Source organism: Pan troglodytes, chromosome 8 (genome assembly GCF_028858775.2).
Source record: "Pan troglodytes isolate AG18354 chromosome 8, NHGRI_mPanTro3-v2.0_pri, whole genome shotgun sequence".
NCBI lineage: Eukaryota > Metazoa > Chordata > Mammalia > Primates > Hominidae > Pan > Pan troglodytes.
This window is the reverse complement of record NC_072406.2, coordinates 145584771-145606771: the sequence shown is the minus strand read 5'-3', so window position 1 is coordinate 145606771 and position 22001 is coordinate 145584771. Positions and strand designations below refer to the sequence as shown.

Here is a 22001-nt window from a genome sequence, read left to right as displayed (position 1 = left end):
ACCTTCTTTAGCCGTCCCTGGCACACCCTGTAAAACAAAAACACAATTCCAATCTCCGCCTGACCCCACCCGACTGATGGACCCTCCCTAGGCCCAGGGCATTCCACGGTTAACCTGAAAACTAGTTCAGGCCATAATGGGAAGTGGGGGTCAGACAGGCCTCATTGTACCCACCTCCTTTTGGAATTCAGGCAAAACTGACCAGCATTAACATTAAAACAGAGACCTTAAGACTAATACAACAGACTCTTTAAGTCTGACAAGAAATAGTCCCTTTTATTGATTCTATCTGCATATACTTGGTCTCCACAACACCTTATCTTAACCCTGACTTTCCCTTCTATTGATTCCAGGTCTTTAGATAATAACTTAACTCTTTTGACCAATTGTCAATTGGAAAATTACTGAATCCACCAATGACCTGGATACCCGCCGCCTTTCTGGACCAAACCCACGTACATCTCCCACGTACTGAGTGATGTCTCGTGTCCCGAACATGTATCAAACCAGCTGCACCCCAACCCTCTCGGGCCACACATGTTCTCAGGATCTCCTGGGACGGCATCATGGGCCTTCCGTCACTCACATTTGGCTCAGAATCACTCTCCAAGTATTTTACAGGGTTTCACTCTTTTCCTCGACAACCCCCAGCGGGCAGCTACTGTTGGGGGCTCTGAGCCCGCCGGCCTGCAGGGTATGGTTCTCCCGAAGCTGCATGTTCAGACACAAGTGGAGGCCGTGCTTCCAAGGGGGTGGAGTGAGGGCCCTCAAGAAAGGCCAACTCAGGAATTTCCAACGTGACCCACAGCGTCTGAGCTATTGAGGAGTAGTGACCCGAAGAAGCCGCTGGGCTTGGGTGAGAACAGATGTTCCTCTGGCCTTCTTGCCTGGGGCTGCTCCTGAAACCACCTTTGCGAAAACCTGATAGTGAATCTGACCTAACCGACTCCACCTTGCTTCTAACCTCCAACCTGTCCTTGTTCATTCCTGGGTGTAGGTCGCACCAACTTTGGGAGGATCTTAGTTTATAGTTTAACGTTGAAACAAAGATGAAAACAGCCCCTTCCTGAACAAACCCCCTTCTTGCCTGGGGACCAGACTGCCTTTGTAAAACTAACAAATTAGTCACAAGATTAGAAATTATGGTTTAGGAAACTTCTAGTGGCTTGAGGTATCGGCCGGAGCGGCCGGGTGGCAGGAGGAACCGTTACGGGAACTGAAGTTGCCGATTAAGCCTGATCAAGATGCCAACCTCCCAAAAGCACCGAGACTTCAGGGCAGAGCCCATGGGGGAAAAGCTAGTGGGGAGCCTGGCCAGGATTGGTGAAGTCCTGGGCAAGAAGCTGGAGGAAAGGGGCTTTGACAAGGCCTATGTTGTCCTTGGCCAGTTTCTGGTGCTGAGGAAAGATGAAGACGTGTCCCGGGAATGGCCGAAGGACTCGTGGTGCCAACACCAAGCAGTCCCGGGACTTCGGGTGCCTTCGAGAGCATGCGATGCCTTCTTGTGATGCTCTCCGGGAAGCTCTCAATCCCCAGCCCTCACCCAGAGTTTGTAGCCGAGTCGGGACTCCTCCCCTGTCCTCTACAAAGGAGAAGATTGCTATTGTCATACTCACGTCTGGTGCACTCTGGGTCTTTTGGGAGTTTTCTCCCCTAACCATTTCAACTTTTTTGGACTCTCACTCTTGCATGTCTCCCCCTTCCTTTTTCACTTTCCCTGGTGACAGTTACCAGCTTTCCTGAATGGATTCCTGGCCCCGTCCCTCACCTCCACCCTCACTTTCAGTCCATTTGATACTATTTGGCTCCTTTTTTGGCAGAACAGTCACTGTCCTTGTAAAGTTTTTTAGATCAAGAAAGTCAGCGGCTTTCATGAAAAATAAAAAAGAAATTATGGTTTAGGAGTCAGGCAGGACCGGGCGCAGTGGCTCACGCCTGTAATCCCAGCACTTTGGGAGGCCGAGGCAGGCGGATCACGAGGTCAGGAGATCAAGACCATCCTGGCTAACACGGTGAAACCCCGTCTCTACTAAAAATACAAAAAATTAGCCGGACGTGGTTGCAGGCGCCTGTAGTCCCAGCTATTCGGGAGGCTGAGGCAGGAGAATGGCCTGAACCTGGGAGGCGGAGCTTGCAGTGAGCAGAGATCACGCCATTGCACTCCAGCCTGGGTGACAGAGCGAGACTCCGTCTAAAAAAAAAAAAAAAAAAAAAAAAGGAGTCAGGCAGCTGGAGGCCACAAGATTCTAAGCCTCCCCAATTATTCTTAGGGAAAACATCACTATTGTAAATCCTAAGATTGGTGCTTGAGACATTTTTCGGACTCTGAACTTGGTGGAACAGCTGGTGCCACCCAGATCCATGAACTGGCTCACCTGGTCTTGTGGCCCCCACTCAGGAAGTGACTCAGCACAAGAGGACAGATTCGACTCCCTGTGATTTCATCTGCAACCCAACCAATCAGCACTCCCTGCTTCCCAACCCCTACCCACCAAATTATCCTTTAAACTTTGAGTAGTGATAAAGCTCCAGCCTCCCGTTCAGCCGGCTCCGTGTGAATTAAACTTTCCGTGTTGCAGTTTCTCTCTGCCCTGATAAATCGGCTCTCTCTGGGCAGCAAGCAGAATGAGCCTGTTGGGCAGTTACACTCCCACCCACCCCTCAGTGGCCGAGTGGCTCCACGGGGGAGGCAGCAGAAGGCCAGTGGCTCAGGGAACTGGGGTCCCCAAGGGGATTATGAGCAGTGATTGGCAGGCCAGCCCGAACTTGAATGGGGAGATCAGGTCTGGAATGAGAAAGGCACAGGGAGCCTCCCCAGGTTCCCACACAGTCCCAGCTGACCTCCCCATCCCTCTGGCCCAACACAAGTCTGTGCATTCACACTCAGGAGACGGGAGACACCCGGTGGGAAGTAAAGGTCGGGCACCTTAAAAACTGCATCCACACAGAGCGTGGCCCCCAGCCCACCCTTGAGGCACCAGCAGAGTGGGTCCCGCAGCCTGAGCACAGCCTCCAACCACACAGCCCAGTGTGACTCAAGGAAGATAGGCTTAAAAAACTGGGCGGAGACACCAGGCCACGTGCTACAGGGGAAACAAAGTCCACAGATTTCAACAAAACAGCAACAACAACCCTTGGGAGAAAATATCAGAACTCAAAATGTTTGCAATATATTATCTAAAACATCTAGTCTTTAGTAAAATGAGACGAGGTCCCCAGGCTCGTCTCGAACTCCTGGGCTCAAGCAATCCTCCCACTCAGGCCTCCCAAAGTGCTGGGACCACAGGCATGAGCCACTGTGACTAGCCTGTTGTATATTTTAAATTAACAAAAAAGAGTGGAATTAGAATGTTAGCACAAAGAAATGATACATTCTTGGGGTTATGGATACCCCAATTATCCTGGTTTGATCATTACATATGGCATCCGTGTACCCCATGGATATATATACCTATTATGTACCCATAATAATTAAAACTTTTTAAAAATTAAAAATAAAGGGCCAGGTGCAGTGGCTCACGCCTGTAATTCCAGCGCTTTGGGAAGCCGAGGCGGGAGGATCACTCGAGGTCAGGAGTTCGAGACCACCCTGGCCAAAATAGCGAAACCCCGTTTCTACTAAGAATACAAAAATTAGCTGGGTGTGGTGGCAGGCGCCTATAGTCCCAGCTACTAGGGAGGCTGAGGCAGGAGAATCGCTTGAACCCGGGAGGCGGAGGTTGCAGTGAGATGAGACTGCACCACTGCACTCCAGCCTGGTTGACACAGTGAGACTCCATCTCAAAAAAATAATAATAAAACTAAAAAAAAGAAAGAAAAGGACTTATACCCAGAATATAAAAAGAACTCTTACAACTCAACAATAAAAAGACAAACAACCCAACTGAAAAATATTCAAAACATTTGCACAGACATTTCACCATAGATGATTTACAAATGGTGACTCCACCCTGAGAAGATGTTCAGCACCACTTGTCACTAGGGCGACGTGGACTCAAGCCACAGCTACACTCCTATAGGACGGTGTTATGGGCTGTGTCCCCTCTAAATTCATACATTGATGTCCTAACCCCTCAGAATATGACGATATTTGGAGATGGGTTTTTAAAGATGTAAGTAAGGTAAAGCAAGGTTATTAGGGTGGACCCTAATTCAACAGGACTGGTGTCCTTATAAGAAGAGATGAGAACACACAGATACGCCAAAGGGAAGACCATGTAAGGACACGGGGAGGTGTGGCCACCCACAAACCCAGGGAGCAGCCTCAGGAGGAGCCAACCCTGCCAACAGCTCCGTCTCAGACGTCAGCCTCCATCGCTGTGAGAACATGAATTTCCATTGTTGAAGCTGCCCAGTCTCTGGCAATTTGTTATGGCAGCCTCAGCTAAGACAGATGGCTAGTATAAAAAAGACAAAATCAAGGATCAAGAGTTGGTTGCTGGGCACGGTGGCTCACGCCTGTCATCCCAGCACTTTAGGAGGCCAAGGCGGGTTGAGACCATCCTGGCCAACATGGTGAAACCCCATCTTTACTAAAAATACAAAAATTAGCCAGGCGTGGTGGCATGAGCCTATAGTCCCAGCTACTTGGGTGCCTGAGGCAGGAGAATCGTTTGAACCCGGGAGGTGGAGGTTGCAATGAGCCAAGATTGTGCCACTATACTCCAGCCTGGCCAGAGGGAGACTGTCTCAAAAAAAAAAAAAAAAATCAAGAGTTGGTGAGGATGTGGAGAAACTGGAACCCTCCTATACTGCTGGTGGGAATGTCACATGGTACGGCCACTTTGGAAAAACACATTTTAGCATTTTCTTTAAAAGTTAAATGTCAATTTCCATCAAATTTGGCAATTCCACTCTTCAGTAACTACCCAAGAGAAATAAAAGCACGCGTCCACCAAGGTTGGAATAAGAATGTTCACCACAACATTATAAACAGCTGACAAACTGGAAACAGTTCATATGGATGAATGGATGAAACCTGGAGAATCCATGGGTTAACAGCAATAATGGCCGGGCGTGGTGGCTCACGCCTGTAATCACAGCACTTTGGGAGGCCAAGGCAGGCGGATCACCTGAGGTCAGGAGTTTGAGACCAGCCTGGCCAATATGGTGAAACCTTGTCTCTACTAAAAATACAAAAATTAGCCAGGCATGGTGGCACACGCCTATAATCTCAGCTACTCAGGAGGCTCAGGCAGGAGAATCGCTTGAACCCCGGAGGCAGAGGTTGTGGTGAGCCGAGAACGTGCCATTGCACTCCAGCCTGGGCAACAAGAGCAAAACTCCTCTTAAAAAAACAAAACTAAACTAAAACAAAACAGGTCGGGCGCAGTGGCTCACGCCTGTAATCTCAGCACTTTGGGAGGCCGAGGCAGGCGGATCACGAGGTCAGGCGATCGAGACCATCCTGGCTAACATGGTGAAACCCCGTCTCTACTAAAAATACAAAAAATAATTTAGCCGGGCGTGGTGGCGGGTGCCTGTAGTCCCAGCTACTCGGGAGGCTGAGGCAGGAGAATGGCGTGAACCCGGGAGGCGGGGCTTGCCGTGAGCCAAGATTGCGCCACTGCCCTCCAGCCTGGGCGACAGACCGAGACTCCGTCTCAAAAAAACAAAACAAAACAAAACAAAAAGACAGCAGTAACAACGGGTTACCGTTCAGCGTGGATGAAACGCGGCATGTCCATGAGTTAACAGCGGGAACAATGGGTTACGGTTTAGCAATGAAAACGAAGGCATCACCAATGCATGCTCCTGTCACTGCTGACCACCCACAGCTGGGAGCCGCACTCAGGCAAATGCCTATGGAGCGCCTTCTGTGTGCTGGGCACCATGCGGGCGCCAGGGCCATCCTCAGGGTGAGTGGGAGCCAAACCCAGCTGGGTCTGACCCAGCACAAAGGCGGAGGGGACGGGGGAGTCTGAGCATCCACCCAAGGTCCACCTGGAGACCCTGGGGGGCCCCAGACCAAGGAGCAGCCAGGGTTGAGCTGGCCAGGGCACCTGCCCCTGCACAGTGAGGCGGCGAGCGTGTGTGCGTGTGCGTGAGGGTGTGTATGTGTGAGATGTGTGTGTGTCACATGTGTATGTCAGGTGTGTGAGATGTGTGTAAGGTGTGCGGGTGTGTGATGTGTCTGTGAGTGCATGTCACGCGTGTGTCAGATATGTGAGTTGTGAGGTGTGCATGTCAGGTGTGTGTTATGAGGTGTCAGGTGCGTGTGAAGTATGAAATGTTTTGTGGTGTGTATATATGTGTGAGGTGTGTGTGAGGTGTGTGTGAGGGCTGTGTGTCAGGTGTGTGAGGTAAGTGAAATGTTTGCGTGATGTGTGTCAGGTGTGAGAGGTGTTTTGAGTGTGTCAGGTGTCTGCTGGGGTGACAGGTGTGTCTGAGTCAGGTGTGTGTCAGGTGTGTGTGAGGAATGTGTGCCACCTGTGTGGGAGGGTGCATGGGGTGCATGTGTCAGGAGTGTGTGTGCCTGAGGTGTGTAGGGGTGTGTGTGCATCTGGGATATATGTATGAGGGGAGTGTTTGGAGGTGTCTGGGGTGTGTGTCAGGGGTTTGTGTGTGGGGTTGTCAGTGTCTAGGGTGTGTGTCAAGAGTGTGTGGATCCAGGATGTGTCTAGGGTGTATGTGTGAAGGGTGTGTGTGCAGGTCAGGGATACGTGTGTCAGGTGTGCATCTGTGAAGTGTGTGTGAGTTGTATGTCAGGTGTGTGTGTCTGGAGTGTGTAAGGGATGTGTGTGTCGAGTATATGTCAGGCATGTGTGGCTGGTGTGTGCGTGAGGTGTGTGAGGGTGTATGTGCATGGGAGGTGCGTGTGTCGAGCATGTGTGTGTCTGGGGTGTGTGTGCCTGAGGTATGTGGAGTGTTTGTGTGAGGTGTATGTGTTAGGTGTGTGAGGGTGTGTGTTAGGTGTGTGAGGGTTGTGTCAGGTGTGTAGATCTGGGGGTGTGTGGTGCGTTTGTGAGGTGTGTATCTGGGGTGTGTGTGTCTGATGCATGTGTGAGGTGTGCATGGGATGTGTGTGTCTGGGGTGTGTATCTGGTGTGTGTGTCAGGCATGTGTGTGAGGTGTGTGTGTCTGGGATGTGTGAGGTGTTTGGGGTGTGCATGTCAGGTGTGTCTGGTGTGTAAGCAGTATGTGGGGTGCATTTGTGAGGTGTGTCGGGGGGGTGTGGTGCGCATCCGGGGTATGAGTCCAGGGTGTGTCTATGTGTGTCGGGTGTGTATCATGTATGTGTCAGGTGTGTGGTGTGAGGTGTGTGTGGCATGTGTCTGGTGTGTCTGTGAGGTGTGTATGGGGGTGTGTCTAGTGTGTGTGTGTGAGGTGTGTGTCCAGTGTTTGGGATGTGTGTCTAGGGTGTTTTGGTGTGTGAGGTGTGTCTGGGGTGTGTGTCAGGTGTGGGTGTGTCAGGTCTGCAGGGGCTGTGTCTGGTGTGTGTGTGTTTGGTAGGTGTGTGTTTCCGCTGTGTCTAGGGTATATGTGAGGTGTGTTGGGTATGTGGTGTCCGATGTGAGGTATGTGTGTCTGGGGTGTTTGGGTGTATGTGTGGTTGTGTGTCTGGTGTTCACGGTGTGTGTTTGGGTGTGTGGTGTGTGTGAAGCGTGTTTCCTGGGTGACTGGTGTCAGGTGTGTGTTGGGGCGTGTGTGGGTGTGTCTTGGGTGTGTGAGGTGTGTGTGGGTGTGTCTGGTATGTGAACTGTATGGGTCAAGAGCGTGTGTGGGGTGTGTGTGAGGTGTGTGTTGGGGGTGTGTGTGAGAGAGGTGTATGTGATGTGTGTATGGCTGGTGTGTGAGGCGTGTGTCTGAGGGGTGTGTGGCGTGTGTGAGGTGTGTTTGGGTGTGTCTGGTGTGTGAGGTGTGTATTTCTGGGGTGTGTGTCAGGTGTGTGGGGTGTGGGTCAGGTGTGTGTATGTCAGGTGTGTGGTGTGTGTGTGTCAGGGATGTGTTTGAGGTGAGTGTGTTTGGGTGTGTCTGGTGTGTTTCTGGGGTATGTGTCAGATGGGCATCAGGTGTGTCAGGTGTGTGGGGGTGTGTTTGGGTGTTTCTGCTGTTTAAGGTGTGTGTTTCTGGGGTGTGGGTCAGGTGTGTGTGTCAGGTGTGGGGTGTGTGTCAGGGGTGTGTGTGAGGTGTGTTTGGGTGTCTGGTGTGTGAGATGTGTGTTTCTGGGGTGGGTGTCAGGTGCGTGTCGTGTATGTGAGATGTGTGGGTGTGTCTGGTGTGTGAGGTGTGTTTCTGGGGTATGTGTCAGGTGTGTGTGTGTGAGGTATGTGTCAGGTGTGTGTGTGAGGTATGTCTGGGGTGTGTGTGTGTGAGGTATGTCTGGGGTGTGTGTGAATTGTGTGTTTAGATGTATTTGGTGTTTGAGGTGTTTCTGGGGAGGGTGTCAGGTGTGTGTGTGTCTGGGGTGTGTTTGTCAGATGTGTGTTTCTGGGGTGTGGGTCAGGTGTGTGGGGTGTGGGTTAGGTGTGTGGGGTGTGTCAGGTGTGTGTGTGTCGGGTGTGTGTGAGGTGGGTGTCTGGATGTGTCTGGTGTTTGAAATGTGTGTTTCTGGGGGTTGTCAGGTGTGTCAGCTGTGTGTGTGTCTGAGGTGTGTGTGAGATGTGTGTTTGGATGTCTGGTATTTGATGTGTGTATTACTAGGGTGTGTGTGTCAGGTGTGTGTGAGGTGTGTGTTTGGATGTATCTGTTGTCTGAGGTGTTTCTGGGGTATGTGTGTCAAATGTGTGCCTGGGGTGTGTATCAGGTATATGTGTTGTTGGGTGTGTGTGAGGTGTGTGTCAGGTGTATGTTTCTGGGGTTGTGTCAGGTGTGTGTCACGTGTGTGTCAGGTGTGTGTCGGGTGTGTGTGAGGTGTGTGTTTGAATGTGGTGTTTGAAGTGTGTGATTCTGGGGGTGTGTCGGGTGTGTCAGGTGTGTGTGTGTCTGGGGTGTGTGTGAGGTGTGTGTGTGGTGTGTGTGTCGGGTGTGTGTTGGGTGTGTGTCTGGGGTGTGTGTGTCTGGGGTGTGTTTGGATGTGTCCGGTGTTCGAGATGTGTGATTCTGGGGTGTGTGTGTGTCAGGTGTGTGTGTGTCTGGGGTGTGTGTGAGGTGTGTGGTGTGTGTGTCGGGTGTGTGTTGGGTGTGTGTCTGGGGTGTGTGTGTCTGGGGTGTGTTTGGATGTGTCTGGTGTTCGAGATGTGTGATTCTGGGGTGTGTGTGTCAGGTGTTTGGGGTGTTTGTGAGGTTGTGTGGGGGGTGTTTGTGTGAGGTGTGTGTCTGGGATGTGTGTGAGTGTGTTTGGATGTGTCTGGTGTTCGAGGTGTGGTTTCTGGGGATGTGTCAGGTGTGTGTGCATCAGGTGTGTGTATGAGGTGTGTAGTGAGGCCCGAGCAGGGTCTGAGGGGCGCATGCGCGGCTCCCTAGCCGGGGCGGTGGGCGGGGGTAGAGGGTGCGGGACCAGAGTCGAGGCCCCGCCTCTAGCCGCGTTTCCATGGCTACCACAGCCTCGGTCTCGCAGCTGCAGCCCCCGCCCCGCCCGGCTGCGAAGCGTCTGGAACCGCATCCTCCGCATCCACATCCGCATCGTCGTCCTCCCCGACCGCGTCCTGCAGCAGCTGCCAGTGGAGCCGCCTGTGAGCTATTTCCACATTTCTTGCAGAATGGGGGCGGGGGGCCCGAAGGGGTGCGGGGGTGCGAGGCGCGTGTGCGGGTGTGTGTGCGAGGTGCGTGTGCTCGCGAGTGCGCTTGTGCGTGGCGCGCGTGCGGATGAGGGTGTGAGTGCGTGTGTGCGAGGCGCGTGTGCGGGTGCGAGTGTGCAGGGCGCGCTGCACGGCCGCCCTCCTCCCTCGGGCCTCCTCTGGCTGCCCCAGGCCAGTCCGACCCCGCGGACCCGAGGGCGGTGGTCTCCAGGCTTCCCGTGACGGCGGGGCCCCGGCACGAGGATCGCAGCCTGGAGTTAAGGGTGTCTCCGAGGTGGGGAGGGGGTACTAGTCCCAGCTCCCGCCCAGCTCTGTCTGCCGGAGGCGGGGTGGGGAGGGCGACAGAAGGGGCGTCGGACCAGAGCACCGAGGAGCCGCTGCCCGCACGGGGGTTGGGGGTGGGGGGTGGGCTTGATGGGGGCGTCTGCGTGACAGGCAAGAGGTGGCCAGGAGGCCGGGAGGGGCGCGGCTCCGGAACCACCTGCAGCAGGCTCGGGTGAGGGGCCACAGGTGGCTGGGCTGGAAGCGGGAGCAGCTGCGCGCCCACTCCCCTCCGCGGGGCTGCACCGACCCCGCAGCGCAGCTGCCTTTTAATAAGCGGGGCAGCCACAGCCCCCTGCAGCGCCAGGGGCGGGAGGCTGCGGTGGCGCCCGCGGGGGCTGGGCGGGACCCTCAGAGATCCGCAGTCACACGCGCTTGTGCCCGGCCCGCACAAGCCCACCTGCGCGCACCCCCCAGCGTGACGCAGCATTCCATGGTTGGGGGGGGCGCATGCGGAAGCGAGTCTGTGACGTGACCTCCAGCCGAGCTTCCGTGGACTTTCGACTGAGAGCCTGCACCCCCGCCCCCGCCATCCATCCGTCCATCTGCACGGCCTCACTCACCCGCGCCCCCACCCATCTGCCATCAGCATCCCACGCCTTCCCCGCCCCAGAGACAGGAGCCGGGCACTGCCTCCCTGCCAGAGCGCGGCGGGTGGGGCGCAGGGGACCCGCAGAAGATGCCGCGACAGCGCAGGTGCAGGGAGGGGCCGGGAGGAGAAGCAGAGGCGGCCCCCCAGTTCCACGAGCCGCGTGTCTTCCGTGGGAGGAGGCCCCCATGACGCAGCAATGCAAAGGGAAGGTCTGGTGTGTGGGGTGGGGGGGTTGGACCCCACACACAGGCTAGTCCCCCCTTTCCAACCCCGCATTCCGCCCGGGGCGCTGGGCCCGGAACCAGAAGCGAGGCTCCAGTGGGCCCCCAATGGCTTTTTCTTCCTGAAGACGCGTCTCGGGCCTGTCTGCGTTGCCATGGAAACCCGCGATGACGTAAATTGGCCGTCCGAGGAGTTGGATTTGAAGTTTGGCTCGAAGGGGACCCCTCAAGCGCAGCTCCTCCTGGCGGGGGTCCTGCCCGAGCGGGGGTTCGGGCGGAGACTCCTGGCGCGGGCCCTCCGGGGCGTGGCCCTACCCTATGGCGCTGCGGGCCCTGGTGCGGGACTGCGCCCCCTTCTCCGCCTCCCCCTCTCCCGTCTGTAGAGAGGCTGGGCTTGCTCTGGGCGTCCGCTCCGGGGAGACCCCCGACCCCTCCTCCTCAGTGGCACCCCCACCCCCGCGGGCCAAGCTCCACCTCAAGCCCCAGCGCTGGCTGCCCTCGCCCCACAACCACGTCATTCCCCGGCCTCTCGGCCCTCCGCTGCTCCGACTCTGCTTCCACGGATCGCTCCGGTATCTGAGCCCCGTGGCGCCTCGTCCGTCTCCGCCTGCACACACACGGACGCTGGCTGCACCGTGAAACCTCGCCCGCCGAGTGCCCATTGCCCCTGCCCGGGCCACGTGGGAACCCACCTCAGGAAGAGTCTTCAGCCCGGGGTGGGTGGTCTGGGGGACACTGCACGGCCTCTTCCAGAAAGGCCCGGCAGGCACAGGGTCGCCTGCGACGAACACACAACAACGAGGGGCACGGGTTAGGGCCCCAAAGCGTGTGGCCAGGTCCAGGACTGGGGGCCCTGTCTCCCCTCGCCTAGCTCCTTCCGGCTCAGGGTGGCCTCCCCCATCCCCTACCCAGCCCTCCTTCACCAGCCTCACTCTCGCCCACGCAGATGCTTCCCCCTCAGTTCTTTCCCCACGCAGAAGCTGCCACCTCCAAATCCTTCCTCCCCTGATCCTTCCCCCCTCAGAGCCTTCGCCCCTCGGATCCTTCTCCCTCATGTCCTTCCCCCCTCAGAGCCTCCCCTTCAGAGCCTTCCCCCCTCAGATCCTTCCCCCTCAGAGCCTTCCCCCCTCAGAGCCTTCCCCCCTCAGAGCCTTCCCCCCTCAGATCCTTCCCCCTCAGAGCCTTCCCCCCTCAGATCCTTCCCCCTCAGAGCCTTCCCCCTCAGAGCCTTCCCCCCTCAGATCCTTCCCCCTCAGAGCCTTCCCCCCTCAGATCCTTCCCCCCTCAGAGCCTTCGCCCCTCAGATCCTTCCCCCTCAGAGCCTTCCCCCCTCAGAGCCTTCCCCCCTCAGAGCCTTCCCCCCTCAGAGCCTCCCCTTCAGAGCCTTCCCCCCTCAGAGCCTTCCCCCCTCAGAGCCTTCCCCCCTCAGAGCCTTCCCCCCTCAGAGCCTTCCCCCCTCAGAGCCTTCCCCCCCAGATCCTTCCCCCTCAGAGCCTTCCCCCCTCAGAGCCTTCCCCCCTCAGAGCCTTCCCCCCTCAGAGCCTTCCCCCCTCAGATCCTTCCCCCTCAGAGCCTTCCCCCCTCAGATCCTTCCCCCTCAGAGCCTTCCCCCCTCAGAGCCTTCCCCCCTCAGAGCCTTCCCCCCTCAGATCCTTCCCCCTCAGAGCCTTCCCCCCTCAGATCCTTCCCCCTCAGAGCCTTCGCCCCTCGGATCCTTCTCCCTCATGTCCTTCCCCCCTCAGAGCCTCCCCTTCAGAGCCTTCCCCCCTCAGATCCTTCCCCCTCAGAGCCTTCCCCCCTCAGAGCCTTCCCCCCTCAGAGCCTTCCCCCCTCAGAGCCTTCCCCCTCAGAGCCTTCCCCCCTCAGATCCTTCCCCCTCAGAGCCTTCCCCCCTCAGAGCCTTCCCCCCTCAGAGCCTTCCCCCCTCAGATCCTTCCCCCTCAGAGCCTTCCCCCCTCAGAGCCTTCCCCCCTCAGAGCCTTCCCCCCTCAGAGCCTTCCCCCTCAGAGCCTCCCCTTCAGAGCCTTCCCCCCTCAGAGCCTCCCCTTCAGAGCCTTCCCCCCTCAGAGCCTTCCCCCCTCAGATCCTTCCCCCTCAGAGCCTTCGCCCCTCAGATCCTTCCCCCTCAGAGCCTTCCCCCCTCAGATCCTTCCCCCTCAGAGCCTTCCCCCCTCAGAGCCTTCCCCCCTCAGAGCCTCCCCTTCAGAGCCTTCCCCCCTCAGAGCCTTCCCCCCCAGATCCTTCTCCCTCATGTCCTTCCCCCCTCAGAGCCTCCCCTTCAGAGCCTTCCCCCCTCAGACCCTTCCCCCCTCAGAGCCTTCCCCCCTCAGATCCTTCCCCCCTCAGATCCTTCGCCTTTCAGATCCTTCTCCCTCATGTCCTTCCCCCTCAGAGCTTTCCCCTTCAGAGCCTTCCCCTCTCAGATCATTCCGCCCTCAGATCCTTCCCCCTCAGGTCTTTCCCCCACTCTCAGATTCTTTCCGCCTCAGGTCCTTCCCCCTCAGGTCTTTCCCCCACTCTCAGATTCTTTCCGCCTCAGGTCCTTCCCCCTCAGGTCTTTCCCCCACTCTCAGATTCTTTCCCCCTCAGGTCCTTCCCCCTCAGGTCTTTCCCCCACTCTCAGATTCTTTCCGCCTCAGGTCCTTCCCCCTCAGACCCTTCCCCTTCACATCCTTCCCGCCTCAGAGCCTTCCACTCAGATCATTCTGCCTTCAGGTCCTTTCCCCATCAGATCCTTCTACCTTCAGATTCTTCCCCAGGCAAAAGCTGCCACCCTCTTATCTTTCTGCCCTCAGATCCTTCCTCTCCAATCATTCCCCCTCAGGTTCTTCCCCCTCAGATCCTTCCCCCCTCAGATCCTTCCACCATCAGATCCTTACCCTTCTGATCCTCCTCAGATCCTTCCCCGTTCAGAGCCTTCCACTCTCAGATCATTCCGCCCTCAGATTTTTCCCCCTCAGGTCCTTCCCTCCTCAGACGCTTTCCCCTCAGATCCTTCCCCTTTCAGATCCTTTCACTCTCAGATCCTTCTGCCCACAGATCCTATCCCGCCTCAGAGCCCTCCCTCTCAGATACCTCCGCTCTCCGACCCTTCCCACCTGGGATCCTACCCCACTTGGATCGTTCCCCAAGTCGGATTCTTCCCCCCCCCCCCAGATCCTTCCACCCTCGGATCCCTCCCCCTGCGTCGGATCCTTCCCCCCGCGTCATATCCTTACCCCTTCGGATCCCTCCCCGCACCCCGTTGGGGTCCCTCCCCTTCAGATCGTTCCACCCTCGGACCCCTCCGCTCGGATCCCTCCCCTCCACCCCACCCCCACCCGCGCAATCCTTCCCCGTTGGATCCCTCTGTCCTTGGATCCCTCACCCCTCGGATCCTTCCCCCGCCCCACCCCCTCAATCCTTCTCCCTCGGATCCTTCCACCTTGCAATCATTCCACCCTCAGCTCCTTCCACCCTTAGATTCTCCTCCACACAGATGCCTCCACATTATCTGTACTTGAGTGGCAGCAGCTGGGCAGAAGCTCTGTGACCGCGGGTCCCTTGCTCCTGTTCCCGTGGTGCCTACCCACACCTGGAACCCACAGCGGAGCCTGGCCACTGCAGGGCGAGAAAGAGTGGTCACTGCTGGCTCTGGCAGTTAATTGGACATCCTCGCGCTGCTGTCACAAATTACAAGCAGGTGGCTTAAAATAACAAATTCTTTCACAGTTCTGGAGTCAAGAAGTCCAAAATGAAGGTGTTCGCGGGGCCATGCTCCCTCCAAAGCCTCTAGGGGAGCTTTTTCCTTGCTTCCTCCAGCTTCTGGTGGCCCAAGCAATCCTTGGGTTTCAGCTGCATCGTTCCAATCTCTGCTCCGTCTACACATAACACTCTCCTATGTCTAATTTCCCTGTTTTAATAACGATACCAGTTTTGGGTCAAGGCCCACGCTGATTCAGGACGAGTTTATTTTAGCTTGATTACATCTGCAAAGACCCTATTTTCAAATAAGATCCCATTCAAAGGTACCCCTCACTCAGATCCTAAGACTTGGACGTATTCTTGAGGGAACATCATTCAACCCACAATGCACCCTCATCATTTGTGGGTTGCAACTGTCTTCTCCCAGTCTTGGTTTCTGCTTCCATTTTTTGAAGCTGTTTTGATAAGCAGAAGTTCATAGTTTTAATGAAGTCATTTCATCAATATTTCCTTTTATGGTTAGTACCTATTGTCCTAATGAAGAAACCTTTCCCTCCCTGAGACCAGAAAAATCTTCTTCTGTATTATCTTTGAGATGCTTTATTGTTTTGCTTTTCCAGTTTAGGTTTATCCACCTGGAGTAGACTTCTCTGTGTAATGTGAGGTAGGGATCAGGCTCACTGCTCTTGATGTGGACAGCAGTTTACTGAGAGGCAGCCATGCTGCAAATCAGGGTCTGTGTGTGCAAAGTGTGTCACGTGGGACTTTTTCCACCACGCAGTAGCCCCACACCTCTCCATTTCCAATGCTGTGCAACAAGCTAGACCCTGGCAGATGAGACCTCCTCCATGTTCTTTTTTTTTTTTTTCCAAGATGGAGTTTTGCTCTTGTTGCCCAGGCTGGAGTGTGGTAGTGCAATCTCAGCTCGCTGCAACCTCTGCCTCCCAGGTTCAAGGGATTCTCCTGCCTCAGCCTCCCGAGTTTCTGGGATTATAGGCGTGTACCACCATGCCCGGCTAGTTTTTGTATTTTTAGTCGAGACAGGGTTTCACCATGTTGGCCAGGCTGGTCTCAAACTCCTGATCTTGTGATCCACCCACTTCTGCCTCCCAAAGTGTTGGGACCACAGGCGTGAGCCACTGTGCCTGGCAATCCATGTTCTTTTCCAAGATACTTGATGTGTTCCTGCCCCTCTGCCTTCCATATAAAATGACAGTGCTTGTCAAGTTCATTTTAAAAACCCTGTTGGGATTTTGCTTAAGATTTACTGCATCTACAGATTGGGGGGTGGGTAATTTGTTTAAACATAGAAACTCCCAAAATCCATAGCCACAGCCTTCCCCATTTACTTGGGGAATTTAGCTTTTCTTGGTCTCTGTCGACAGTGTTTCCTGGATTCCATGTGAAGGCCCTGCCCTGTCCCTGCTCCTCAGCTCTTTTTACACCTATTCCTGAGGATTTGATAGTTTTGATATTATTTAAATTGAGTACTTCAATAAATTATTTATTTATTTATTTTTGCCACTGACATATAGGAATGTAACTGATTTCTGAATACCTTAAATCCAACAACCTTGCCAAACTCACTTTTTGATCCTTATGATTTGTCTATATATTCTTTTGGGGTTTCTAAACACGGACACTGTTTCATGGGTGAATCAATCAGAGTTTTACTTTTTCTTGTCTGGCACTGGAGCTCTTTCTTTGTCCTGCCCTACAGCATTGGCTGAGACCTCCAGCACCATAACTTGTAGAACCGCAGATCAAGGCACTTTCAGGATTCACATTCAGTGAGGTTTGCTGTGGGGATTTAGTGGTTCACTGTTACCGAGTTACAGCACTCGCCTCCTGCCTTAATGCACTAATGGGTCCGAGGAATAGTAAATGAGCCCTGAGTCTTACCCAGAGTTACTTCTGCTCCTCTAGCAATTGATCAGATAACGCTTTTTCATTATTCTGTTAATATGGTGAAAAATATGATTGCTTGTCAAATGTTAAGCCAAACTTCATTTCCAGAATACACCCAAACTGTCATGATATGTTACCTTGTTGTATTCGCTGGATTCACGCTGCTTGAGCTTTGGGGCCTCGCAGTGGTGTGTACGTATGGCGGGGGCTGGCCTGTGAGCTCATCTCCGCTGCTGTCCTTGCTGGGTTAGGGACTGAGGCTACGTTGGCCTCAGGAGCTGGTGAGTGCTCCCTTGTCTTTCTGGAAGAGTTCTGTGGACGTGCATTACTTTCCCTGTAAATGGTTTGTAGAATGCTGTGGTGATGCTGTCTGCGCCTGGAGTTCTTTGTGAGAGAATGTTGTAATGACAGATTCCTTTTTTTTTTTTTTTTGAGACGGAGTCTCTCTCTGTCACCCAGGCTGGAGTGCGGTGGCGCGATCTCGGCTCACTGCAAGCTCCGCCTCCCGGGTTCACGCCATTCTCCTGCCTCAGCCTCCCAAGTAGCTGGGACTACAGGCGCCCACCACCACGCCCGGCTAATTTTTTGTATTTTTCAGTAGAGACGGGGTTTCACCGTGTTAGCCAGGATGGTCTCGATCTCCTGACCTCGTGACCCGCCCGCCTCGGCCTCCCAAAGTGCTGGGATTACAGGCGTGAGCCACCACGCCCTGCCTTTTTTTTTTTTTTTTTGGCGGAGTTTCGTTCTGTCACCTAGGCTGGAGTGCAGTGGCGTGATCTCGGCTCATTGCAACCTCCGGCTCCCGGGTTCAAGCGATTCTCCCGCCTCAGCCTCCCGAGTGGCTGGGACCACAGGCGCCGCCATAGCACCGGGCCACGGGTTCCGTGTCTACTGCACACAGGACCTTTCTTTTCTCCTTTGATTGATTGAATACATTTTCTTTTTCTGCTTTTTCCATCCATGAGCTCGGAGGTCATCCGCTGCATTCCTTTTCTCTACAAGGTCCGCCTGAAGGCGAAGCCGGGCACCCTCGGCTTCTCTGGGTTAGTGGGGCCCGCCCTCTCCCAGCCCCGCGGGGCCCTGCTGTGGCTTTCAGCTCCGCAGGAGACCCGCTCTCCGCGGCCTTTAGCGCCAGGCTCGCAGCTGGGCTGACTCGCGGGTGCCCTCTTGTGGCCGCTCTTTCTCACTTCGTGCGTCTCTGGCAGAGAGCGCCAGACAGAATGAGGACTGACTTCAGGATAAGCACGTCCCATACCGCGTATTGCGTGGGATGCTCTTATATTAAAAATGAGCTCTTTGCTTATTTGAAATTCAAATTTAGCTGGGTCTCCAGAATTTTTATTTGCTGAGTCTGGCACCCAACTCTCCATACTGATGTCCGGGATTGTCGGCTTTAGGAGGTTGTCTAGAGTCAGGCGCGGTGGTTCATTCCTGTAATTCCAGCACTGTAGGAGGCCTAGGCAAGCAGATCGTTTGAGACCAGCCTGGGCAACCTGACGAAACCCCGTCTCTACACAAATTTTAAAAATTAGCCAGGCGTGGTGGGGCGCACCTGTGGTCCCAGGTACTCGGGAGGCTGAGATGGTAGGACTGCTGAAGCTCAGGATGCAAAGGCTGCAGTAAGCCAAGATCACACCACTGCACTCCCACCTGGGCCACAAAACAAGATCCTGTCTCAAAAGAAGAAGAAGAAGAAGAAGAAGAAGAAGAAAGAGGAGGTTGTCTAGAGCAGCCACCAGTGGAAGAAGAAGAAGAAAGAGGAGGTTGTCTAGAGCAGCTGCCGTTGGAAGTCTCCCCCGGCTTCATGGACAGTCACTGGTTGGGGCGCTGTACCCTGCAGTGCTGTGGGGGTCAAGAAGGTACAGCACCCAGCATCTCGCTGGATTTGACCGGTTTGTCCAAGGAGGCTGGCCTGACCACTTACAGCCTGTCCCCGGCTCTGGTGTGAGAAGCATTAGGCCCAGCTCAGGATCCTCTGGCTTCAGAGCCAGCTGGCGTGGGCATCCAGGGGGCAGCCTGTGGGCAGTGACCCTGTCTGTCTTTGGACAGGACAAGGACTGCCATCCACCATGGTGAAGCTGGGCTGCAGCTTCTCTGGGAAGCCAGGTAAAGACCCTGGGGACCAGGATGGGGCTGCCATGGATAGTGTGCCTCTGATCAGCCCCTTGGACGTCAGCCAGCTCCAGCCGCCGCTCCCTGACCAGGTGAGGGCCTGGGCCAGCATGGGGGCCCTTCTCAGGCTCCCCTGGGAACAAAGGGGTGTGGGGTGAGGTTTGTCTAGATATGGCCTCTTCCCAGGTGCAGTAGAGCAAGCAGACGAAGGGCCATGGGGGCCAAAGCCCCAGCTGGCCATGGGCACTCTGTGTGACCTCCTGGTCAGCTCCCCCATATGCCAGAGCTGGACAAACTGGCCGATGGGTAACCGAGAATTCACGCACTGACTCCTAGACAGCACCCCGCCCACGTGCCGTCCATAGGGCACTCAGCAGGCAACGCTTCCCACCCTTCCCCTTGGGGCATGGCCCTGTCCTGGGTTTAGCCTGAGATCTGGGGGTCCTTGGGCAAGTGACCACTGGGGTTGCTTATAGCAGAAACTGGGGAGAAACAAAGAGCTCAGTTCAAGCCCAGCCCAGTTTGACCCCCCAGGGAGTCATGCAGCATGAAGGGCACCCCGAGTTGTCCCTGCTGGAGGTGGGGGCAGCATCTATGCTGGGGACCCGGGGCAGGAGGACCACCCCTGCTGGCCAAGGGCAATTCTCCAGCACCCTGAGTTGAAGGCAGCAGGCAGAGTGAGGGGCTCTGTCAGCAGCCCAGCCAGGCCCAGAGCTGCCATGCGCCCAGCAGACTTTCAGCGTCCACCTTCCCTTGGCCTCACTTTGTAGCTGCTGGAGCCCTGCCATCCACCAGACAGTCCTGGGAGATGGGTCAGCGTCAACACCACTGCCACAAAGCTGACCCTGGCTCCCTCCCCTCTCAGTTCAGGGCTCTCTTGGGTCCCTGCCAGCTGCCTACTGAGGCCATGGCCATCTCTTTTCACAGGTGGTCATCAAGACACAGACAGAATACCAGCTGTCCTCCCCAGACCAGCAGAAGAAGTTCCCTGACCTGGAGGGCCAGAGGCTGAACTGCAGCCACCCAGAGGAAGGGCGCAGGGTAACCACACCCACCCCACCCATTGTGGGGACTCAGGACAGGAGGAGAAGGTGGAAGGCAGCTGGGGGTGCCTGGGCTCCGTCCAGGCCAGTCTGGGGTCCCCTTGCTCTCAGGGAGGAGAGGGTGGCAGTGAGTCATCCCGCCCAGAGCTGGCCCCACCGGCTGCCCTGCACCCACCAGGCCCCCTCCCGAGGCTGCAGGTGCAGACTGACCAAACAGTGGCGCTCCTGAGATGTTTTTCTTTCTCAGAAGCACCCGCGAGTGCTGCTTGCTTGTTTGCCCAGTGGGTCATTGTCTCATCTTCAGTGACTTACGGGCTTTCTATGTAATACTTCCTTTCTGCAGTATATCTGGCAAATATCTTCTCTCATCGTCTTGTTTAAATCTGTCAATGTTACTAATGATAGCTTTAGTCATTTTTAGTGGACTGTTTCCAAAGCCTTCCATTCTCCAGTAGTCAGATCTGCTAGGGCTCCCCGCCCCTGGCCTCACGTTCCAGTCTGCAGCTCATGTTACCGCACATGCACCCACCGTGGGCAGTCACCTGGGAGGCCTGGTGAGTGCAGCCTCCGACTCACCTGAGGCTGCGGCCCCATCCCCTGGGAGCCCACACCGCAGGGAAACTGCAAATTCCTGCAAGACCCACCTGGGTCAAAGGCCACATCACTTTACCTGGTGGCAGATGTTTCCAGAACCCCAGTGGAGGGGCCACCAGCAAGGCCTGGCCCCCAGGGGTGACGCCTGCACACTTGACCCTCGGAAAAGTTGGAAAAGCCACTGGCTGCCCAGGGCGGGGGTGGGGCATCAAGACTGAGGAGCTCCCCACAAAGACCGCCCCTGCCTGGCGTGGCTGAGCCCCTCTCTGCCCTCCCGCCAGCTGCCCACCGCGCGGATGATCGCCTTCGCCATGGCGCTACTGGGCTGCGTGCTGATCATGTACAAGGCCATCTGGTACGACCAGTTCACCTGCCCCGACGGCTTCCTGCTGCGGGTAAGGGGGCCAGGGCTCTGGTGGGGGGTGTAGAGCCGCTCCTCCTCCCATAGCCTCCAGGCAGGGGGTGGCAGGGGTGTCTCCTGCTGCTGGGGGAACGTGGTCTCCAAAGCCATGTTCCTGTTACTTCTCTAGAACATGAGATCCTATCTTTTGAAAATTTAAAAGAAAAGATGAGTTAGTGATGGGTTTCTCTTCTTGTAATTTAAAAAATAAGTAAAAAGATGAGGCAGAAAAGGTCACCCTGCAGCCGCCTCTGTAGGGGTCATCTGTCCTCCTGAGTGACTTGTGTGAGGTTTTATTTTTATATAACATGATATTAATGCTCCCCACCTATTTGGCAAATATTTTCTTCCATCCTTTTTTTTTTTAAATCTCTTTGTCAATAATGGTTATAGCTTTTAGTGTGTTTTTAGAAAGCCTTTTATTTATCAGAAGTAAAATCTGCTCCTTTTCTCCTTAACTCCATGGTTTATGCTCTGGAGCGCGCTCCGCAGAGTCCTTGCTGCGCTGGGCAGGTCCACTGGTGTCTGCGCCCCTCTCCCTGGGTGGCCCCTCCCCTTACAACCCGCGACCTCCTGGCTCCATGCCCCTCCAGGGCCCTGAGTTCTGAACTGGAGGCTGATCTTCGGTGTCCTGAAGCCATGGCTCCATTACAAACTGTCCGCAGTGTCCCCAACCGCAGAAGCGGGAGGGCCTGGGCCCGGGGCGCACAGGAGGGCTCAGCCCCACCGACCCTGACCCGGCCCCTCCCGCAGCACAAGATCTGCACGCCGCTGACCCTGGAGATGTACTACACGGAGATGGACCCCGAGCGCCACCGCAGCATCCTGGCGGCCATCGGGGCCTACCCGCTGAGCCGCAAGCACGGCACGGAGACGCCGGCGGCCTGGGGGGACGGCTACCGCGCAGCCAAGGAGGAGCGCAAGGGGCCCACCCAGGCTGGGGCGGCGGCGGCGGCCACCGAACCCCCCGGGAAGCCGTCGGCCAAGGCGGAGAAGGAGGCGGCGCGGAAGGCGGCCGGGAGCGCGGCGCCCCCGCCCGCGCAGTGACGTCTCCAGCCCCGCAGCCCGGCCCGGGGTAGGTGCGCGCCGCGGGGCTCCGGCCGGCTCTGCCCAGGTCTCTTCCTGGCCTCCCGCCACCGCTTCTGAGCCAAAGACCCCCGCCACCCTTCCCTTCCTCTTCCCTCCGACCCGGCCCGCCAGAACCTCGGGGTTGGGGGTTGCGAATCCGAGCCCGCCGGGTGACGCGGGGTCCGCGGGGAGCCCCTGGCCGCGTCGCCGCTCTCAACCCTCGGGCTCTGTCTCCGCAGCGTCCTCCGCCAGCTCCTGTGACCAGCGCGTCTCCCGATGTTCTCCGCCGTGTTCGTGTCCCCAGGCGCCCTCGCTGCAGCCCCGCCCCCGTGGGTCTCTGACTCTGTCGCTTTTCTCTAAGTAAAGATTTCACGTCCA

General features: G+C 56.0%; 3 protein-coding genes and 1 pseudogene across 4 annotated transcripts in view; 3 read left to right on the top strand and 1 right to left on the bottom strand.

The window, feature by feature from the left end:
• Positions 1–13776, bottom strand: part of PRAP1 (proline rich acidic protein 1) — a 22845-nt gene extending 9069 nt beyond the window's left edge. For both annotated transcript variants that reach the window (XM_024346717.3, XM_054660049.2), the window contains exons 1-2: positions 13694–13776; positions 11507–11592 (exon numbers count right to left, since the gene is read on the bottom strand). The gene's annotated coding sequence lies outside the window, so the exon portion shown is untranslated. The remainder of the gene's footprint in view (positions 1–11506; positions 11593–13693) is intronic.
• On the top strand, positions 1145–1891 carry LOC134807224 (barrier-to-autointegration factor-like; annotated as a pseudogene).
• On the top strand, positions 9525–22001 carry CALY (calcyon neuron specific vesicular protein). Its single transcript, XM_016919675.3, has 6 exons — positions 9525–9614; positions 18456–18610; positions 19446–19559; positions 20437–20550; positions 21309–21630; positions 21863–22001. Exons 2-5 carry the CDS (start codon positions 18476–18478, stop codon positions 21600–21602), a joined length of 657 nt encoding a protein of 218 aa, XP_016775164.1. The 5' UTR covers positions 9525–9614; positions 18456–18475; the 3' UTR covers positions 21603–21630; positions 21863–22001.
• LOC134807223 (uncharacterized) lies at positions 13108–14369 on the top strand. The gene is made up of 2 exons (XM_063782379.1): positions 13108–13471; positions 13503–14369. Exons 1-2 carry the CDS (start codon positions 13190–13192, stop codon positions 14274–14276), a joined length of 1056 nt encoding a protein of 351 aa, XP_063638449.1. The 5' UTR covers positions 13108–13189; the 3' UTR covers positions 14277–14369.